Source organism: Peromyscus californicus, unplaced genomic scaffold (assembly GCF_007827085.1).
Source record: "Peromyscus californicus insignis strain IS unplaced genomic scaffold, ASM782708v3 Scaffold_5__1_contigs__length_169319896, whole genome shotgun sequence".
Lineage (NCBI taxonomy): Eukaryota > Metazoa > Chordata > Mammalia > Rodentia > Cricetidae > Peromyscus > Peromyscus californicus.
In genome coordinates, this window is record NW_026294573.1 from 68,482,242 (window position 1) to 68,502,817 (window position 20,576).

Below are 20,576 nucleotides of genomic sequence, written 5' to 3' on the forward strand. Positions count from 1 at the left end.
TTGATTGATGTTTTGAGACAGGGCTTCCCTCTGTCACCTAAGATGGCTTCAGAGTTGCCATTCTTCTGCTGCCTTCTTCATGCTGGGCCCCAGGCATGTATCACTGTGCCTGGCTTGAAAATGGAGGCATTATTGAGAAGGGGATGGGATATATTACTGGTAGATGAGAATTTCATGACCCCAAAAATGACTCATGAGATCATCCATAGTGTTTACAGCTTTCATGTTCTTCCCCTCATTTTGATCTCCTAAGAGCTATAAGAAATTATAATCCCTATTATTCATGTGACAAGACTGATCCATATTGCTAGATATGATCATGTATACAGTAGTCCTAGCACTCGGAAGACTGAAGCAGGAAAATGGTGACGCCTAGGCCAGCCTGAGCTCCATAGTAAGATGTACATCAGACAGACAAGCAAACAAACACACTTACATTGCAGTCAGACACACATTCAGTGAACACTGTTTGCCTTTCATGTGTTCAATGTGTTGGCTTTTTAGTCCACTACAAAAGGCCCATGTTTTAACTTCAATTGTGTAATTATAGTGACTGAATCTCAGTTGCTCCTTAATATTATTTTTATGGTTACTTTAACATTCAAAAGTTTCTAATTCTTCATTTCTTAATTCTTAAGAGTACATCTCTTAAGATTCATCAAAGGAAGCAATTGAATTTCACTAATAATCAGGATAATTTTGAAGACAGAGTTGATGAAAGGTTAAATGTAGAATATTTTTTAAAGGCTGTTTTGATCCTTTTAAATGAGTCCATCCATTTATTTATCATTATCAGAGGTCACTGTGTGAAAGAATCTCATTTATTTTAAGTTTATCAGTTATTTTAGAAAATCATATTGAAATTGGTACATTTAGTGTAGTTATCATCTTGGCAGGACTATTTGATGAGTAAAAGAAATCCTCTTCATTTTAATATCTAGTCTATTGATAAAGTTATCCTGATGGGGCTGATTAAAATGCATTTTTTAAACTTTATGCTTGTTGATAAAACATTTTAAAGTGTGAATGACTAATTTTTCTATTTAATTTCATATTATAGTATTCTATGGCATTTCCATATTCTGTCTGGTTGCCTTAGTGAGGGCCTCCTTAACTGATCCTGGAAGACTCCCTGAAAACCCCAAGATCCCACATGCAGGTAGGGTTCTCTTTAGGTTTATCCATTTTGCTGATGCTAGAATTATTAATATTTATTAACATATCTTATTACCTGTAATATATGGGTTCTGTAAGTCATTTGAAACCACTTTTGAAGTCTTTGCTAACATGTCTGTTTTCAGTTGCAAGACCCCTCCCCACTTCTTCCTTTTGAGACTGTTCTTTCCTCCTCACCCCTTAGCTCCATATCTATTCTGAACATGTAGGTTCTTTTCCCCTCTGTGTGTGTGTGTTGTTGTGAACTGTGTCTCTAGTCTCCAGAAGAGTCTGCCACTTACAACAGATAACTATCTGTTAAATGAAACAAATTACCTGAGAAATTCTGATTTATTTAAGAACAGGATTTTCATCTTGTGATATTGATAAGTTGCTTAGAGCAAATATTGTCAGTGTTATGGACACTATTTCCTGTCTTCTGTAGAGTCTAACAACTTGATGAAGAATTGAAAACTTTTGATCTTGATATCAATTAAAGATAATTTTTATTATTCTGTTGCCAGATAGCCATTCAAATCACGAAAAAAAAAATGAAAATGGATTGTTTATTTTGTTATATGCCAGATACAATAGAAGCTCACTTTTATCTCTCTTGAGCTCATTTTATTATTTCTATGTTAACTTTTAGAGTTCTGTACTTTTCTATATGTTTTTGTAGTCCATGTTGGAACCAGAGCATTTTCCATAGTAATTTAGTGGTTTCCTAATTTGTACTTTAAATTACCCAGAGAGCTTTAAAAAAAAAATCTCAGTGTCCAGATCACAGCCTGTATTAGGTAAATCAGAATACTTGGACACTGACACTGGTGTGTGTGTGTGTTGAAAGATTCTCCCATGGTTTCAGTGTGTAACAGAGCCTGGGAACCAAAGTGGTAATTCCACGTGAAATGAGATTGGCAAGTCACCACACAGAGCTCTCCAGAAATCCTGGTTCTTGGTTTTTGAGACCTGCCATTCAGAGCCTTACTTGGTGCACAAATGTATAGATTAGATAGGGGTTTCACACTGATGTTTGTATTGCTGTAGCATTGTATTGAATATGTGATTTTTATTCACACAGAGCAGTAGCAGCACAGCCTCTCAGCAGCTAATGTGCATTTGTTTGGGGGTGAGAACAGAGAGGTGGTACTCTGTAATCCTCTTCCTCCCAGGCAGTATATCAGAAAGATGTCCATGTCATATTCCTATGCTGCTACTTCAACACTGAAGTCCAGTAGCCCCAGAACAAAGAAACAGGCCTTTTGTAACTCCAGACCCACTTCTAAGGAACACTTCTGTTTGCAGTGGTCACACACTCAAGTATCTATGGGCTCCTGACACAGCTAGTCCGTAAAAGACAGTGTAAAGGGAGTGGCCATGATCAGCTATTGTGGAATTGTCACCCAATTCAATTACTAGATCTTAAAATTTTAGAAGAGAAAAATGGGCACATTGCTAAGTTTTTGTCATTACAATGAAATACCCAAGGTAGGCAAGTTTTATGAAGAAAAGATTTATTTAGCACACATTGACGTGAGAAGCCTTCCATCAAACATTAACTCCTTCCTGAGCCTCCTCCAGAGCTGCCCATAAGGCCTTGCTTACAGTATTCTAGGCTTTTCTAGTGTGTTCTCCCTAACTCTTCCAGAAGCCTAATTCTAAAACCAGTTGCACATTTTCGCTAAAGAGTTATTGTAACAATCCTACCCTTAGAATCCAGTTCTTTGTGTAGTTTTGTGTTATTGTAATGAAATACTGATGGAGAAACGAGATTCATTTGGCTCATAGCCTAGAGGTCCAGGGGAAGGTATCTATACTGGCTCAGCTTTGGTTGAACACCCTTTGTGTCATATCTTCATGGATAGCAGTGGCAGAGATGCTCGCAAGAACAAGCAATCACATTTCAGAGTCTGTCAGCGTTCACATTTCCTGTTCGCAGCCAAACTCTTAATACATAGACCTTTGTGTTCAAACTTCATCCAAACATGAGAATTAGGGAGTCTCAATTTTTTTTTTTTTTTTTTTTTTTTTTTTTTGGTTTTTCGAGACAGGGTTTCTCTGTGTAGCTTTGCGCCTTTCCTGGGACTCACTTGGTAGCCCAGGCTGGCCTCGAACTCACAGAGATCCGCCTGCCTCTGCCTCCCGAGTGCTGGGATTAAAGGCGTGCGCCACCACCGCCCGGCGGGAGTCTCAATTTTTATAAGAGATTTTATTATTAAAAAATCAGTCTAATTGAGGATGATCTTGAATTTGAGCCCAGTTGAAGTACATGGTGACATAGACACTCACATTCACTGTCTCTCAAAGAACCATCCAGACAAACAAACAAATCCACTACCAATAAAGCTCTGAATTCAAACTCTTAACACTGGGGGAAAAGCCAAAAAACTAATAAATAAATAAATAAATAAATAAGCAAATAAATAAGTCAACAAGTGATGAAATTATAAAAGCATTGAACATTAAACAAATAATATAGTTTTATGGATTCTGTGTGTGTGTGTGTGTGTGTGTGTGTGTGTGTGTGTGTGTGTGTGTGTGTGTATGTACACCATGTGCATGCAGGTGTCCCCAGAGGCCAGAAGAAGGCATTAGATTCCCTTGGTCCCTTGGAACTGGGTGCTGGGAACTGAATCCTGGTCCTCTGCAGGAGTAGAAAGTACTCATGATCACTCAGCCATCTCCCCAGCTCCACAAAGAATATGCTAGTATCTGTGCTGACTGGAGTCCATATAAAACCACCGCTTGTCCTGGTTTCTTTATAGATGCAGTGACCAAGAACACCAGGGAATCTTGCTGACTTAGGGGGATTCACATTTTGTCTTGTCTTATTTGATGGTGGCAATTTTCTTCTTAAGAGACCAAAGAACTTCTCCATTACCCAATTAAAACAAACAAATGAACTCTCTTCCTTACATTTTAATTTTTTTCGAAGTCTACAAGTCTCATATCACATGATTCTTACGACAATTGAGATGGATAAGCTGGGTAGGAGTGTGATTGTCCTAGGTTACCTCGCTGGAGAGTTACATTGCTGTCAACACACTTAGGACTGTCACTGTCTTCTTTTCAACCGTGTGTGCAGATTCATTTTTCCTTTGTCATTCACCTTTGGTGTAATTGATTTGGGGGATTGGAGTTATCGTGTACTCTTTGGCACTGGTTATCGGATACATTTGTAAGTATGTTTTTTAACTTAGTGAAAGTTGCCAATTTAACATAGGAAAATAATATAGCATGACAGATGTTGAAAATATAGAATCATGATTTTTTTTTTTAGTGAAATCTTGAAGGTTAAGCAGTTTCATATAATTCAGAAAAAGAAACTTAAAGCCATAATCCTTACATGTTATTAACCATATTTATTGAATCACACAGGACTACTTTATATACAGTTTCTTCTTTCCTTTTCTTCATATTTCTTTCTGTGTGTATGAGAAAGAGAGAGAGAGAGAGAGAGAGAGAGAGAGAGAGAGAGAGAGCGAGCGCGAGAGAGCGCCACAGTGTGTATGTAGAGGTTAGAGGACAACTTTTGGGAGTCATTTCTTATTGACTAAGATGTAGAATGTAATAACCTTAGGGAAGCATTGGAGCAGGGTGTCCTGTCTCTGCAGCTACATGAAATACTCCAGACTGGGTAGCCTGCAAGCTTTTAAGCTGATTCTGCTACCTCTGTCTCTCATCGACATGTTGGTCTTTTTTTTTTTTTTTTAAAGGATACTGTAGCTAGAGTTTTCCTTCCTGACCCACAGTCATGACAAATGTCTGACACCCGCCAGTCCCACAGCCGCTCAGACCCGACCAAGTAAACACAGAGACATATTGCTTACAAACTGTATGGCTGTGGCAGACTTCTTGCTAACTGTTCTTGTATCTTAAATTAATCCATTTCTATAAATCTATACCTTGCCACGTGGCTCGTGGCTTAGCGGCATCTTCACATGCTGCTTGTCATGGCGGTGGCAGGCAGTGTCTCTCCCACTCAGCCTTCTACTTCCCAGAATTCTCCTCTCTCCTTGTCCCGCCTATTCTTCCTGCCTGGCCACTGGCCAATCAGTGTTTTATTTATACAGAACTATATCCACAGCAGGATACTTTTAGCATACATGTGATCCACTAAATATGAGGTGAAGTTAAACACAAGGTTTTTTTTTCCCTTGAGAAGGTCCTTGGAATTTGATTTCAAAACCTTTGAGCATGTAGATGTAGTAGTCAAATGAGATTATTATACATATATATTATTAAAATTATTTGCATGTATATTTGAAATAACAAGTATTAAACAGTAACCTAACTTAGAAATATCACTATCATTTTCAAATTGTGTGGAATAATCTTATTTGAGCTCTTAAAAAATGGCTTTGTTGAGGGGACGTGCTGTGGATCTTGTTCTGTATAAATAAAACACTGATTGGCCAGTGGCCAGGCAGGAAGTATAGACGGGACAAGGAGAGAGGAGAATTCTGGGAAGCAGAAGGCTGAGGGAGACACTGCCAGCCGCCGCCATGACAAGCAGCATGTTAAGATGCAAGTAAGCCACGAGCCATGTGGCAAGGTATAGATTTATAGAAATGGATTAATTTAAGATATAAGAACAGTTAGCAAGAAGTCTGCCACAGCCATACAGTTTGTAAGCAATATAAGTCTCTGTGTTTACTTGGTTGGGTCTGAGCAGCTGTGGGATTGGCAGGTGAGAGATATTTGTCCTGATTGTGGGCCAGGCAGGAAAACTCTAGCTACAGGGACGTCACTTGTCATTTAATTCATTCATTGAAAGTATTCAGTTTACTATGTGGCCATCTCCATAGTCTGCTTTGGGACACTTTTACAGCACCACTGACAGAACATGCTGTACTTTTTAAAATCGAAGATTTTGTTTTGTAATACTGTGTCACAAGTGTTCTTGGGTTTTACAGAAAAGGAGTGGACTTGAGTGCCCTGCATACTGAAGTTTGCTAGTCTGCTAGCCTGGGCCCCAGCTTCTTAAACTGTGGGTCCTGTAACTGAATGTGGGGCTCAGGAAAACTTGAGCTACAGTAAAAGATTTCTGAGTTGCAAGCTTAATTCTAAATCAAATGAATGATGAATCTGTGGCACCTTTGGTAGCATTTGCCTCCACTGAGCTGGGTCGAGTCACTGAGTTCTAAATACACAGCCTTCCCCTTGTGAATGCCGCCTGAAACACGTAGGATCAGAATCGTGACTATTATATTATTATATGTGTGGATTGTAGGGTTTTTAACTGTGCATACGTTTTCTCCTCTTATAGAAACAGTAGTCTAAAGAAAACAAGGACTTAGTATTTCCCCACCACCATTCCTCTGCATGCATGTATCAAATGAGCATATCCTGGGTTTATCGTACTGGAATGTTGGATCTTAAATATTGCTGTTTGAAGAGCTGGGTGAGGTGGAACATGCCTATAATCTTACTCAGGAGGCAGAAGCAGAAGAGTTACCCACAAATTCAAAGCCACCCTGGTCTACATAGTGAGTTTCAGGCAAGCCAGGGTTAAATAGCAAGATGTGTCTCAAGAAAGAAATTTGTATTTTTTGCTTAAATTTTTGACTTGAGTTTCATTTAAAAAAAAATCAGTAAATGATTTTTGGCTTGGTATTATGACAGAATTTCCAATAATTTCTGAAATGGCTTTAGACGGTCTTATGCCATATATGTGTTTACGTACAGTGTTCTCAGTACTGAAGATTATAAAATCAAAATATCAGTCAGCTGTGAAACATTTAAAAGCTTTCTGTCTTGCAGTATCAAGTATTCATCAAAACTTTCTTTTGTGAAACAAGCACAAGTATTATTGGTATGAAATTCTTTAAATGTCAAAATCTTGTGTAAACCAAATAATTGCTTTCAAATAATCTGTGATTCATCAATAATGTTTGATTTGTAAACTTATTTACCTATATAACTGGGGTCCTATAAAAATGTCTGTGGTGAGAAGGGTTACAAGTGGGGTAAGTTAAGAGCCCTGGTTTGGGCAGCGAAGTTACTGTCCTTCTCTATAGCCAGATGTTCTCTTCCCTCAGGAGGAGGATGCTAGACATGGATAAAGCACTGATTCTCCATAGACTGCTCCATGCTAATTCATCAGAAAATGATAGAATAAAAACATGTTTGTGTTTTAAGGATTGATTTGTGGAAATTGGCCCACTGTGGAGAATCTCCTTCTGTCTGCTTGTTTGTGGGAATTGTCAGTGTCAGCGTTGGGTGTCTGGTGTTGATTGAGTGTAGACGGGACGTGTGCTGGGGCCACTGTGCAGGTGTCTCCATCCTGTGTGCTGTAGCAAGGCCAGCTCCAGGTGTTTGTACTGCTGCCATAGTGTCTCCCATGATATGTTTCCATTAAAAAGGAATTGTAAGAGATCGTTTCAGATAGTTCATTGGGTACAGATGTACTTTTACTTACCTGTTTCTTCAAAACGTCTACAGCAGTGTTTTCCTCACACTTTCCTGTTAAGATTGGAGTATGCTGATCTATTCCCAGCCATTAAACCAAAGTAATAGAACTTAAAAAGGGAATCCTTTCAGAAAATTGAACGCTATGGTCATCTTCTTTTAAAAACATTTAGAATCTTTTTTAAAAATTTAACTTTTGTATTTGAGCAGGCATTTAGTGATTCCCACTGTATGCAAGGGCCACACTCTACATGATAATATTCTACATCCCACACTCTACATGATAATATTCTACATCCCACAGTCTACATGATAATATTCTATATCCCACACTCTTCATGATAATATTCTACATCCCACAGTCTACATGATAATATTCTACATTCCATACTCTACATGATAATATTCTACATTCCTCACTCTACGTGATAATATTCTACATTCCACACTCTACATGATAATATTCTACATTCCACACTCTACATGATAATATTCTACATCCCACACTCTACATGATAATATTCTACATCCCACACTCTACATGATAGTATTCTACATTCCATACTCTACATGATAATATTCTACATCCCACACTTTACATGATAATATTCTACATCCCACACTCTACATGATAATATTCTACATGATAACACATGAAAACTGCTATGTCTGTCCGTTTACTGTCAGATTATGAAGGTAGTGGAAGCATAAGTGCTGAAATTTTAAGAATTTCATAATGGTAACATTTCATCTTAGTAACTGCAGAAAATATGCATCTCATATAAGGAAGCAATTATTTTATCTTGGAAGATGAATAAATAGTTTTTGTGGATGTGGTTAGAACAATTTATAGTGAAAACAAAGTGCCTTTTCTTTTTACTTCTGTAAACCTGTCATTGTAGACTGTTTCCCAGTACCCCAAAGGAAATTACTAACTGGGTAATAGGCAAAGCTGATTCCAGTACTAGGAGGCTGTGGCAGGAGCTTTGGCAGCTCAGAGCCTGCCTGGGTTGCATTGTAGCAAGACCCTGTCTCATAAAAACAAAACTCATCTTGTTATTTGCATTATATACTAATGATATTTTTAACCTTCACTTTTTTTTTATTGGGTGTCTTCTAAACCCAATATGACCACCAGCCTGTTTCTAATACATATGTTCAAATTAATTCATTAATAATTAAAAAATAAAGTGCTTCAGAGAAATAATTTATAAGATTGATTTCAATTTATTTGTCTACTGAAACTAAGACTTAGTCTTATTTCTTTTTTAGTGCTCTTAGATAAAATATTTTGTATGAATTAATTGACTTATCTAAAATTCTAATGTTTTGATTGAGTTTAGAATTTTATAAGATTTTACTTATATTCTCATGATTTTTTTCAGAACCATGCTTTCTGTCATTTACTTTGAAATGATGATTTCTTATTTTTGTAAGGTTAAAATAGAAATGTATAAAACACAGAACTTGTAGCAGCAGTTATGGCAAAGGTACTTGATTACTTTGGAGACTCAGAAAAAAGAGAAATGTCTTGGAGAAACAAGTTGAGTCTGTGGAATTTAGAGTAGTTGCTGAGTCTCAGCATCACTCACTGCTGTAACTGCGTCTCACCGTCACTCTCCTGCTGTCTTCCTAACTGGGTCTGCTCTCCTTCTCAGAACGGGAGCTCTGGGAGCTATGCAACAAGTGTAATCTGATGAGGCCAAAGCGCTCCCATCACTGCAGCCGCTGTGGCCACTGTGTGAGGAGGATGGACCACCACTGTCCTTGGTGAGTAGATGACCGTCAATGCTCACAGACAGCAACAGGATTACTGGTGAAATCATCCTGAACGTGTTAGTGCACATCTGTAATCCTAGCACTCAGGAGCTGAGGCAGGAGGATTAGTTAATGAAAATAAAAACAATCTGAGAACCTTCCAGCTTTAAGCAAAAATAATACTTAAGTCATTCCATTAAATATTCTTTTAGTAAAAAAAATGGTTCTTGCAATTTCCAGAGCAAATTATCTGTAGAGATTTATCTTTGCTAACAAGAAGACATTTGAGCAGAAAACTTCAGAATTAACACACACCCAAATATACAGGAGGACTAAGGTGCTCACATCAAATGAGGCAATTTGTGCAGAGCGTTTGGTACATGGACTTACCTGACAGCTGTTTCTCTTCCTGGGGTTCTGAACCGCAATGGCCACTGCTGAGATTCCTCTTTCTTACTCGTTGAAGAACAACACTTTTCAGATTTGCTAAGAACTCCCTTCCACTCCTTACGCCTTTTATAGTATTTTCTGTTGGATATTATTAACATTTTGTGCGTGTTGGATATATGTAAGTGCTAATTAGCTGTTTCTGTGGAACTGCCAATATTTTTGGTCAATAGGGGGCTCTGTTGTAATATTTAAAGACATTCTGTTAAAAAGTAGATTTAAAAAAAACGAAACAAAAAAACCCACAAATGCTCTGAATCTAATGTATTTCATTTCAAAGCTGTCACAAAAATCTCTTAGCAAGATACTATATTTAATTCTGCTTCTCTAACATTGGATCTTGTTTAATTATTTAAATTGGTATAGCATTAATAAACTGATATAGCACTTTATAAATATATGTCCATATATATTTGTACATACATACATGCACATATATATGAAGCTAACTATGTAATAGCACCCTTTAACTTAAAAAAAAGATATTTACCTGCATTTGGCTAAAGAAGACACTTCACCTTTGTCTAATGATGCTTATCAATTTCACTTCCCTTATTTATAATAACTTCATTATGATAACTTTTTTATTTATAGCTATATTTTGATAGCATTGCTAATTAGCAAGCTTGTAGTTTAAATTGTATTTTTTAACTATAACTGTTTATTTTAATAGATTCCAGAGACTAGAAAAATAGAAGAGCATTTTAAATAAAAGTACTTGAGGTTTTTTAATTGTGTAAGTCTACTATAAGATACTGTATTCTATGTCATACAGTGTTCAAAAAAATGTGCCTCACATTTTAAATAGATCAGTTCTCAATTAATTATTTTAAACCTCAGTGATAGTTACAGCCACAGTAATAGTACATGGAAAATACTATGTGAAATCTGCATTCAGATAAGTGGTAATCACATTGAAAAGTCAGAGAGCACTTTTTTGTATTAGTTTTCCTGATGAACTAAAATGATATTAAATATTCATGGTACAGTTGGGTGTTAATCTTCCTTACAAGAGAATGCCATAATTTAAAGTTTAAAAACATCGTCTGGGCAATGTGCCTGTTAATACTAGTGGTGTATTTTTAGGAGGTAAAGAGCAGCTTGTTGGTGAGGAAGTGAAGCACCCTTTAACTTCAAGTGTGGTGCTGAGATATTTCTGTCCCCAGGCTTCTTGCTTCTCGTGTCTGTTTCAGGGTGTTGGTGGGAGGAGATTAGCAAGGAAGGTTGACAGATCTCGGCTTGGGGATTTCCTCCATTGAATTTCGTACAGAGCGCTGCTGCGTCCACGGTATTAGTTGGAAGCAGGGGGTTCTTAATGTTCTCAGCATTGAACTGTCCCAGCTTCAGAGTCAATCACGAGCTCTCAGACACTTTAACGTCTTTGGGTTTTGTCTCTGAGCATTCTTTCTAAATACTTTAAGCTCAGGTGGACAGATGGACGTGAGTGCTCTGCCTGTCAGGGCTCCTTAGATGCTGTCTCAGAGCCTGTTCTGGAGCCTGTGGAGGAGAGGAGGGGTGGGGCAACAACAGCTGAGAGCCTTTTCAGGTGTGAACGAGCTCACTTCTCTTAAAGCCTCTCTTGAAGATAACAAAGCTTTGAATTGTCCTGTTTATCAAGTCTGTGCTCTGTAGCCTCAGATAACCACCCACAAGCATTTCAGCTCAGTTCTATGTTTGATTTTTAAAAATAATGCAAAACTACACATCTTAAAAATAACAATTTAAGGTACAAATTGAACTTGACACACATATATATCTTCATATAAATATATATATACATACATATGTAGACATATACACACACACATATATATTCACACTCCCTTGGTGACAGTATAGTCCTATTTTGAAAGGAAAACATTTATATAATTTTGAGAAAAATAGTTTCATATTGGAATTTTAAATTAGATTTTTCTATGGAATCTTAAAATATACTAATTTTGTAACAGTAGCATTTACTAATTTTTTTTTTTTTTTTTTTTTTTTTTCGAGACAGGGTTTCTCTGTGTAGCTTTGCGCCTTTTCCTGGATCTTGCTCTGTAGACCAGGCTGGCCTCGAACTCACAGAGATCCACCTGCCTCTGCCTCCCTAGTGCTGGGATTAAAGGTGTGCACCACCACCGCCCGGCAGCATTTACTAATTTTAAATCAACCTTGACAGTTTATGATTATAGCATCATCATCTTCCTAGTTAGACTTTGCTATTGTTTTGACAGAGAGTACATATAAGTGGTTTTGAATACATTTTTATTTTCAGCAGCCAAGGATCAATTTTTTTTATAAAGTAAAAATATAAAAATAAAATTTGTGCCTTGCAATTCTATCTAAGTAGTAAGTTTGAGCTGTTTTCCTCTAAAGTATTCAAATTGCTCTCTTCTGCTAGAGTGCTCTGTAGAAGGGCTGAATGCCAGAGAGAGGTTCTCCTTCTTGCCCTCTTGGTCTCACTCTCTTATAACTGGATATCCTTTGGCCAGTGGTCTAAATGCTGTATTTTCTTCCCATGTCGTCGACATGAGGAGACTCCCAGTGTCTGCTCTCCTGCCTCACTGGGCTGCTGGAACTACAGGGTTAGTCTCTAGCTGGCCTCCTTTGGAAGGAGAAGGCACTTTATAAATGTGGATCTTTAAGTAGTTGGCTTTTAGGTTTGGGAGAGGCTTCCCTTCCTAATCCTGATGTGAGCACCTTACTAAAGTGTGCGTGTTTCTTTCTTTTTCCAGGATAAACAACTGTGTGGGTGAGGACAACCACTGGCTCTTTCTGCAGCTGTGCTTCTACACCGAACTTCTCACCTGCTACGCACTGATGTTTTCTTTCTGCCACTATTATTACTTTCTTCCACTGAAGAAGCGTAATTTGGTAAGACACATTTCTGTCCCCAGTGTCCGAGCAGCTGTGGTGTACACCTGTAAACACGGTGGTTCCTCGCAGTGCAGGAGTGCAGGCAGACTAACAAAAGCTGTGCATAGACCAGTGGACTCTGCCCTGGGGCCGACAAGGTGTCTCTGGTTCTTTCTACACAAGTCTCCTTAGGGTTATTTGTGCTGGGTAGATTTTTTCAGAAAACAGAATCCTAGCTCTTTTAGTATACAAGTCTTAGTTTAAAAATAGCCTAAAATCGTGACTATAAAGGAAAAGTATCAAATTCTTGTTTTTTTAAAAATAAAAACAGATATAGATTAGTTTTTTATTATACTTTTTTACTATTATAAAAATTTCTTCTCTACTTCTCCCAGACCCATCCCACCTTCATGCCTACCCAAATTCATGTTCTCATTCTCTCTTGTGTTTGTCTCTGTGTGTTTCTTCAAAAACAGAAGCAAAAAACCAAGACAACAAAGACCACCAGACCATAACCAAAACAAGAGGACATAAAACATGCAGTCTGTTTTGTATTGGTCAGCTCTTCCTGAGCATTAGGCCTGCCCTGGAGTGTGGATAATTAATTTAATTTTTAAAGGTTCTCAAAAGTAGTTAACTTTTTGAGAAGAGGACTCCTTTCTTTTTTGTTTTTGTTTTTTAAGATTAGATTGTGGCATGTAGCCCAAGGTGGCCATGAACTCTCAGCCCTCCCTCCTGCTCAGTCTCCTAAAGTGCTGGGATTACAGGCACGTGCTACTATACCTGTTCGTCTGCCTCCAGCTCTCCTCAGTAGTAAGATGAATTCTAGGATATTGTAGAGCAGTGGTTCTCAACCTTCCTAATGCTGCGACCCTTTAATACAGTTCCTCATGTTGTGATGACCCTCAACTATAAAATTATTTCTGTTGCTACTTCATAACTGTAATTTTGTTACTGTTATGAACTGTAATGTTAATATCTGATATGCAGGACAGTCTCAGGCAACTCTTGAGAAAAGGGCCTTCAACCCCCAAACAGGTCACAACCCACAAGTTGAGAACCACTGTTCTAGAGTTTTCTTTAGGTTACACGTCATTTAAGCAATGCCCAGACTTGCCTGCATGGTGATGCTGTTAGCAGCTCCAGAGCCTTTGGTTTTTGATTGTGTCAACACTGTACTGTGGACTTCTCACTTTAGTGTTCCTAATGTTTACAAGAGAAAATTGAGGCTAAATGGAATGAAAAAGTACTGGACACAGAAAGGGAGGGGAGATTGCCCAACAGTCGTATGTTATTTTCCATTTTATTTGGACTTTGCTTATATTTAAAAAAAAAATACTGTGTGTGTGTGTGTGTGTGTGTGTGTGTGTGTGTGTGTGTGTGAGGGGGGGGCAGACAGGCAGACAGACACAGACACAGACAGACAGGTGGGAGAAAGCAGGAAAAGAGAGAGAGTATGCATGTGAGTGCATGTACAGAGATACAAGATTGAGAAAGAAGAAGAGGTGGAAGGGTACGCTCTCTCTACTCTTTGCACTGTTTATGTCTTTGTATGTGAAATGCCATGTGCAGGTGAGCCGTTAAGCTATGAAATGCGAGTGATGGGAGTCTCAGTTCTGTGTGTGGTTGCTTTGGTGCACAGGCTTGTTCTGAGACTTGGCTGTTCTGTGTGGCTGCTGACCTTAGTGGTGCTCTGTCTTCAATGTGATTGGATTGTGATTAAATATGGCTATTAAATATTAAGTATTCGGTTATTAAAACTGAATAAAATTCAGAATACAGTCTTGCCTCTTGTTGTTACTGGTTGTTAACCCTCAAGCTCCATGCACGCTGGACAAGTGCTTGGCTGCTCAGCTGTAGCCCCAGCCTGCTTGTTTGGATGCAGGCCTCACTAACTGGCCAGGTTGATCTTGGTCTTACTCTCACTCTGGTGCCCAGCCAAGCTTGGAATCAGTAGTCTTCCTGCCTCAGCCTTCAGAAAAGAGGCTTGTAAATGTGTGTCTTTAGCATTTTCACACTGCAAATACAGTGCCTGTTTCTATTAGAATTTTAGAAATGATTCATCTTGCTAAGGTTAATCTGTGGCACAATTGGTATTAGTTAGAACATGTGAATTTTCCAAGGAAACTGTTTGTGTTATAGCCTCAGAAGTGTTTTAAATTTTTCAGGGGGCATAAGATCGTAGTTTTTCAAAAAGTGAGGGAAAAGATGTAAGAGTAGTCGATGGAGAGGAAAGATCATGAAGAGAGGCCACCTTGCAGGACAGGGCGGAGGTCAGCAGCCTCTGCCTCTGCAGGTTAAGTGGATCTCCATATTTAGCTGACCTTGGTTTTACTGGGGGGACAAAACAGCTATTCTCATTTTTCCATGCATAATCTATGACTACTTTTGTGCTACAACAAAGTTGAATGGTGGTGGCAGACTGCGTGGCTAGCAAAACTCAGAAATATTAAAGATTTGGCTCTCAATATTAAGCTTGCTGACTATGGTAGTGGAAGGGCCACTTTGAAAACAGATACTCTAGGTTCAGACACTTAGCTTCTCTTATGTGTATAACCTTTAACCCCTCTGATCTGTAATTTTGTTTTCACACTGAAAAGTGTGATTAATAATGAAACTAAATAAGTTAATAAACATATACAGCCAGGCATGGTGAATTTTGTCTGTAATCCTAGAATTTTGGAGGCTGATTGCAGGAGCATCAGCAGTTGAGGGTCAACCTCAGCTACATAGCAACTTTGAGGCTAGCCTGGGTTATATAAGACCTTATCTCAAAAAACTAAAGCAACTAAGAAAAAAATATGATATATGTAAAAATACCTGGTAAATAGTGAATGTTTAACTTATGTTACATTGGCTTTACTAAAACTCTCAGAAGCAGAGAATATTTCCTTTAGCCTATTCATTTTTATGAAAAAATTACAAATCATTGAACAATATTGTTGGGGGTTTGGTGACAGACAGAAGAAATTCCAGTAAGAAAAGAGAATGACACAATAATACTTATGTAGAAGCTTTAGAAATTTGAAATTGCACAAATTCTTTTTTCTTGAATATTAGAGAGATGAGGACATGGCTTAGTGAGCAGAGTCCTCGTGACTCAGTGTGGTTGCACATACTGTAATCCCAGTGCTGGGGTTGGAGACAGGAGGAGACCTGGAGCTTATGACCAGTGGTCTAGCCTAATTGGTAGGCTTTAGGCCAGTGAGGGAACCTGCCTCAAAGTGGGTATATGGCCTTCCCAATGATACCTAAAGTTGTCCTCTGTATCACCCTACATGAACATGGACCTGCACACATGTGTACATGCACACTTGTGTGCACACACACATAATTTGAAAGATAGGAACTTTGGGTAAATTAATGTCAATTAGAAGAGGAAGAATTATGTTTTAAAGTAGAGAAACTGGTTGTAGGTGGCATTTGAATGTATTTTCATACATGTACTGTGTTTTTGTACATACATACTGAGTGTTAGAAGAAAGAGTAACAGTATAAAATATATCAAGAGATTAAAAATACTAGGGAAAAATATGCAAAGCTATGTTTTTGAAACTCAGATAAGAATAATGCAGGTTTTTTAATAGTAATAATATCTTAGTATTAATGACAATCAAGTTATCAATAATGTTGATTATATTAAAGCTATTTTGGTAAGAGTAACTCTAGGAATATTACCATTGTTTATGCTTAGTAATGTTGAACAGCATTGTTCTCTTAGCCTAAGCTTTTTCAAGCATGTTGACATTAAGTGGATTGCTTAATAGTTTATCTTTTTTTTCCTGTGCTCACCTTCCTGTTAGAAGTGATGAAATGGCAACTTAGAAATATTCTTTCCAAGATCATGTCACATGCATGGAGGAATTGCATGTTCTTATTTAGACATGTTTTCTGAGCTAGGGCTGACAGTTCATTCATATTAATCTCAGGCTTGGGAGTCTGAGTCAGGATTGTCATGAATTTGACATAGTGAATCTCAGTATGAATTAAATACTCTCCTAGGACAAATTATCCCAGTTATAATCCTGAAAGTATCTTCATTTCTTCCATTTTGAAGGGTTTATTGGTTAGCACAGGTTAGCACAGATAAACAATTGCTTTCAGTTAAAAAATATTTCCATTGTCTGTAGTCAAAAGTTTCTCCGGTCCCACCCATCCCTGTGGTCCCACAGCTGCTTATAAAATAATCATTCAGAGGCTTAATATTATTTACAAACTGTATGGCCTATGGCAGGCTTCTTGCTAGCCAGCTCTTATAACTTAACCCATTTCTGTTGATCTATAATTTGCCACGTGGCCGTGGTGTTACCAGTCTGCTGGCATCTTGCTTCTCCTTGGACGGTAGCTGTTGTCTCCTCTGCCTCTGCCTTTCTACTTCCTATCTCTCTCTTGGATTTCCTGCCTGGCTATAACCTGACTCGCCATAGGCCAGAGCAACTTCTTTATTAACCCGTCATAGCAACACATATTTATAGTGTACAGAAAGACATCCCGCAGCACTACCCCTTTTCTGTCTAATCAAAAAGGAAAGTTTTAACTTTAACATAGTAAAATTATATATAATAGAAAAGTTATCAAACAGGAATTACAGTTATATGGTTTATTTGTATTTGGCAAAATTAAAGAAAATATTCTATCTCTCCTATATTTGTAAGTCTAAGGTTTCTTATCTAATTTATCTTTTTATCATAACCAAGGAAAATTATTATAACTATCTAGTCTTCAACTACATCAAAGACCCCAGAAGGATATAATATTACCTAAGTAAACAGGAAAAGCATTGTAAGCAACTTCTAAAAATCTAGAATGACAGAGACAGCTGACTGCCTGAACAGTCACCCAAAGTTCCTCTGCAATGTTGGGGCGTCTATCTTCAGCCTAATTATGCAACACCAAGATGCCCTAATCCATATAAATAAGAGTTCTGTAGAGTTTTAAATGCATGTGGCCCTAAGGTTTGAGTACTGTTGGGCTCTGGACAGACTTTATAGTGACATAGAGATTAGCAAAACAGAAAGAAGAAAAACAGTGTGAGACAAGAAAACTATAAGAGGCTTAGTGAAATGGTCAAATTTGGGGTTAAATCTGCTATAAAATACTGACTATAGCAAGTATTGTTGGGCTAAGTAATAGTACACTGTTTTTTATAGAAGTCCTTTTAAAGATGACATTGTAAAGCATTACCACTAATTTTAGTAGGGAAGTCACCATTACCACGTTGACCTTAACAGTAATTCTAGTCCATATGTATTTTTTTGTAGGACCTTCTTCATACCCTTTTCATTTTTCCTATGACCAATAAAAACCTGTGTCCTGCTATTGAGTATGTGTGGACAGCTGGCCAGGTAGTGTCAGCCCTCTTTCATCCACCTTCTGCCCCCTGATTCCTTGAGATGTGAGATAAGAGGCCCAGGCTCTTTTGGAGTTAATGAGTACTGGGCATCCTTTGTGCAGCAAGGGTGTGCTTGACTTTGATCCTTTGCTTTTGTCTTGAGAGAAATGGGAAGTTTCTACCTGCTTTTCTGGATCGGATCCCCTTTCAGGTAGATAGGTGGCAGCAGAGTGTCTTTTCTCCTTCTAGATCCAAAGCTGAGTGCTGGTCTTCTAGGCTGGGAAACAAAGTGTTACCAACTCTCAGGTGCCTGTTAGTTTTGAAGATGAAGGTGTTTATTCACTTAAAAGAATAGAAGGCTGGGCGGTGGTGGCGCACGCCTTTAATCCCAGCACTCGGGAGGCAGAGCCAGGAGGATCTCTGTGAGTTCGAGGCCAGCCTGGGCTACCAAGTGAGTCCCAGGAAAGGCGCAAAGCTACACAGAGAAACCCTGTCTCGAAAAAACCAAAAAAAAAAAAAAAAAAAAAAAAAAGAATAGAATTGCCCTGTGAATGGCACTTGACCAGTGTTGGTGAGAAGCTGGTAGATTATGAATAACTCTTGAAAAAGAAAATTGAGAGAAAGCAGGCTGTTTGCAAATTCTGGATAATAAACCATTTGGGAATCTAATTTTCCATTTCTTATTTTCTGTTTCTAGGAGACCTCTTTCTGAAATGGATTATTTTAGTTTCTTTGCAGTTATCCCTGTTTTTCTTTTTCTTACAGTAACTTCATGCTTTAAAAAAAGAATCGTATTTCCCCCTGAGGTATTGGGGAGTGAGCCTAAGTTCTGTGCATGATTGACAAGCCCTTCAGCACTGGACTGCACTCCCCGCCCCAGGCTTCATCTTGATCTTTACCTTCAAAATACCACCTTTCCTGGCTACTCGTGAAGTTTTCGGAAATACTTAAATATACCCGTTGTTGAGGGAAGGAAGGTATAGAAAGTATAATGGCACAGTTCAACATGAATTGATGCCCCAAATAGGATTTCTTTCTTAAACTGATTTATATTGTAGGTCTTCTGCTAAGGACAGCCCATGAGCTACAAAAAAAAAAAAAAAATTAGTTTATATGATTTATCCTCATTGAAAACAGTAGTTTAAAGATTCCAGGGACTGGATAGATGGCTTAGTGTATAAGAGCACTTGCTGCTCTTGCCAGATCCAGGCTCAGTTCCCAGCACTCCTCTAGTGGCTCACATTATCTGTAGCTGATGTTGTCGGGGATCTGACCACCCTCCCCTGGGCTCCCTGGGCACCAGGCACACATTCGGTGTACATACAAGGATACAGTCAAAAGACTCAGGTGCATGATGTAAAATAAATAAATCTTAAGTTAAAAAATTCCAAAGATCGCAATTAGTGTAAAAAAATAATAAATGGGTGTCCAGAAATTTTCAGAAACTTGAGTAACAGGCTCAGTTTTTAAACAAATAGGATGAAATAATCAGTTTGGGAAAATGTGTAAAGTGTATAAGCTTTAAGTCTAGAAAAGCCTTTAAAATGTTAGGCACTGAATTTGTTTAACTTTTTCATGACAGTGTAATGTTGAGTTTTTCTTAAAACTCTTGAAACTGATGTCTTACTTTAATTATTGGAATAAAAATGATTATAGGATTTAACAAACCCATTGTTTGTGAGGTCATTTACTATTCTAATTAAATAAATTAAATGAATATTGAAGAAGATAAACTTTAATCTTTGGCCAAGGTCTATATGTGACTGTTACACATACTTATTTATAAGAGTTTCATCAGCAGATTTTTAGTCACTTAGTGTATTACTGAAACAAAAGAAAACTGCAGATTTTTAATTAAATATGAAGGAAGGTGTCACTATATTTAGAGTAAATGTTCTTAAGTTATATCTGGGGCATAAATCTTTCATCAGTCATGTATTTTCCAACTTTTATCTTAGATTGGGTAATTCTGACTTGTATACACTTGGAATAGTGGGAAACATCTCTTTTGGAGTGTCCCTGAGACTGGTGAGGTGGCGGAGACTCTGTGCTTGTCTGTTCACAGATCTGACAAGAGGATTGGGCCGGCGCTTCTGGCATAGTAAGCACCAGTCTGCAGACACTGCTTCTGTTCCCTCTTGAAGAACTTTGTTTCTAGGCTTGGGAGGGACCAGTGTCTCAGGTAGCCTAAGCTGCCCTCAAACTTGCTGTGTAGCCCAAGGCGACCTTAAACTTCCGATTTCCCTGCCCCGTCCCCAAGTGCAAGCATTGTAGGTAAATGCCACCGTGCCTGGTGCATCTGAAAAGTTTCTAGGCAATTTAAAAGATGTAATTATAGATTTGAAATATACTATCACACTACAAAATTTGCTATTAAAAGAATGACAAGTCAATAGATTCATACATTGATGATTTCGTTTCTTTTTTTTGAGGCAGCCTGCATTTAATATTTTTATCTAACATAAAGACTGCTCATTCTATCTTATAAAAATGTCATATAGTTTAAATTTTAAAACATGTATACCCACTGCCTACTAGATATTGTAGATGGTAATTACTATCTATGAGAGGGAAAATCCATATTTTTAAGTAAATAATTTGTAGTGTTAAAGTAGGAGTTACACAGCTAATCATT

The 20,576-nt window shown here is 37.9% G+C and overlaps 1 protein-coding gene across 4 annotated transcripts in view; it reads left to right on the top strand.

Annotated features, from left to right (window-relative positions):
* Zdhhc21 (zinc finger DHHC-type palmitoyltransferase 21) overlaps window positions 1-20,576 on the top strand; it is a 56,494-nt gene that overhangs the window by 12,071 nt on the left and 23,847 nt on the right. For all 4 annotated transcript variants that reach the window (XM_052715223.1, XM_052715226.1, XM_052715225.1 and 1 more), the window contains 3 exons: window positions 1,061-1,159; window positions 9,225-9,336; window positions 12,489-12,627. In XM_052715223.1, the coding sequence (XP_052571183.1) occupies window positions 1,061-1,159; window positions 9,225-9,336; window positions 12,489-12,627 (350 nt within the window). The remainder of the gene's footprint in view (window positions 1-1,060; window positions 1,160-9,224; window positions 9,337-12,488; window positions 12,628-20,576) is intronic.